At 36.3% G+C, this 1,355-nt stretch overlaps 2 protein-coding genes across 2 annotated transcripts in view; both read right to left on the bottom strand.

Moving 5' to 3' along the window:
* LOC109589958 (dipeptidyl peptidase 3-like) overlaps positions 1 to 67 on the bottom strand; it is a 1,306-nt gene extending 1,239 nt beyond the window's left edge. Inside the window, exon 1 of the mRNA XM_020005924.1 lies at positions 25 to 67. Coding sequence (XP_019861483.1) covers positions 25 to 67 — 43 coding nt within the window. The remainder of the gene's footprint in view (positions 1 to 24) is intronic.
* LOC109589959 (dipeptidyl peptidase 3-like) lies at positions 46 to 1,299 on the bottom strand. The gene is made up of 3 exons (XM_020005930.1): positions 1,229 to 1,299; positions 552 to 633; positions 46 to 492 (listed from the first exon to the last, which is right to left on the bottom strand). Exons 1-3 carry the CDS (start codon positions 1,238 to 1,240, stop codon positions 203 to 205), a joined length of 384 nt encoding a protein of 127 aa, XP_019861489.1. The 5' UTR covers positions 1,241 to 1,299; the 3' UTR covers positions 46 to 202.
* Positions 1,300 to 1,355: the final 56 nt, after the last annotated feature.

The raw sequence follows: 1,355 nt of genomic DNA, 5'->3' as shown, positions 1-1,355 counted from the left end.
CAGGTTTGTTTTGTGAGGGTAAACTTTCGTTTTCTATCCTCAAAATGACTTTCGTGAGGTTAAACATTTGTTATGAAGACGTTAATAAGCTACCACGCCCATTAAAAACTGGAATTTCGTTTGGTTAATTATTCGTTCTCCCATCTTGAAGAACGAAAAGAACGAAAATTTAGCCCTACGAAACAAACCCGCTATACGGTACTTACGTTTCAACAACTGGCCCTTTATCTTTAATCCAATAACGAGATGCATCTTCATGATCAGGTACCGACCCTCTACTAAAACTAGACACATATCTATCAATCATATCCTTCTGGTTCCTGTTAGCAACGTGATGAGCAGCCGCCTCCAGTTCATCACTCATCCTCTTCATTAGTGTATGATAGTCTCCTCTTGATATCTTAATGGAGACACTAGAGCTGGTTCTAGGGGAAGGGAACTGATGGGGTCCAAGTAATGATGATACTTTATCATTTGGACTAGGAGGAGTATCTGAGAGAATGATACATGTAAGAAAGATGGAGATGAGGTGAGGGTATTGATACACTAACCATTAGTAAGAGATGATGCTAATCTTAATTCATAGGTCCCATCTTCACTCTTGAACAATCTTGTATTGTATGGGCTCAAATCCTATTAATAAAATCATAACAATGATAGCATCTGTAGCATAGTAGCAGGAGTATTTGGACTAATGCTCATAGCATACATGGTATGCTATCTCATCTCCCTTCATTTGTTCCCATTATACAGAGCTTAAATGTTTTCTGTTAGCTTGTGCAATGACCATTAAATCCAATTATCCAATTATGAATGAAGCTATGTCTGGTATATGTACTGGACAGGATAAATAGCCAAAAATGCAAGACTTAGTAGGATGCAGAGTTGCAGACACATGATATGCTTTACTAATAATATCTCAATGATATTGCAGCTTTCACAGCTACATGTCTAGTTTACACTGCACAGAGTGCATTAATTTCCCTAACCATCCAATGCAGGATGCAATTGCAATCAAGGTGTTTCTATAGATTATACATGTATATCCAGAGCTTCCTTCAAATGCCTAGAAGCTAATCAAGCTATGAACACAATGGCCTTGTACATGTAAAATAACATGAAAAATATCGTGTACGTTATACCATACACATTCAGAATTCGCATAATGTGTCACTAGACGAATAGTACAATTTCAACTTTGTATAAATAACTCAACTTTCACTCTTACTTTATTCAACATAAATTCTTTTATGATTTCAGCATCTTCTTTACCACAGTTACCCGAATAGTAAGTCGTTATACCCTATTAAATATTCATAGATTATTAATTAACACAAACCACACCCACTCACATC

Source organism: Amphimedon queenslandica, unplaced genomic scaffold (genome assembly GCF_000090795.2).
Source record: "Amphimedon queenslandica unplaced genomic scaffold, v1.1 AMPQUscaffold_10677, whole genome shotgun sequence".
Classification (NCBI taxonomy): Eukaryota; Metazoa; Porifera; class Demospongiae; order Haplosclerida; family Niphatidae; genus Amphimedon; species Amphimedon queenslandica.
This window is presented reverse-complemented; position numbering and strand designations above follow the sequence as displayed.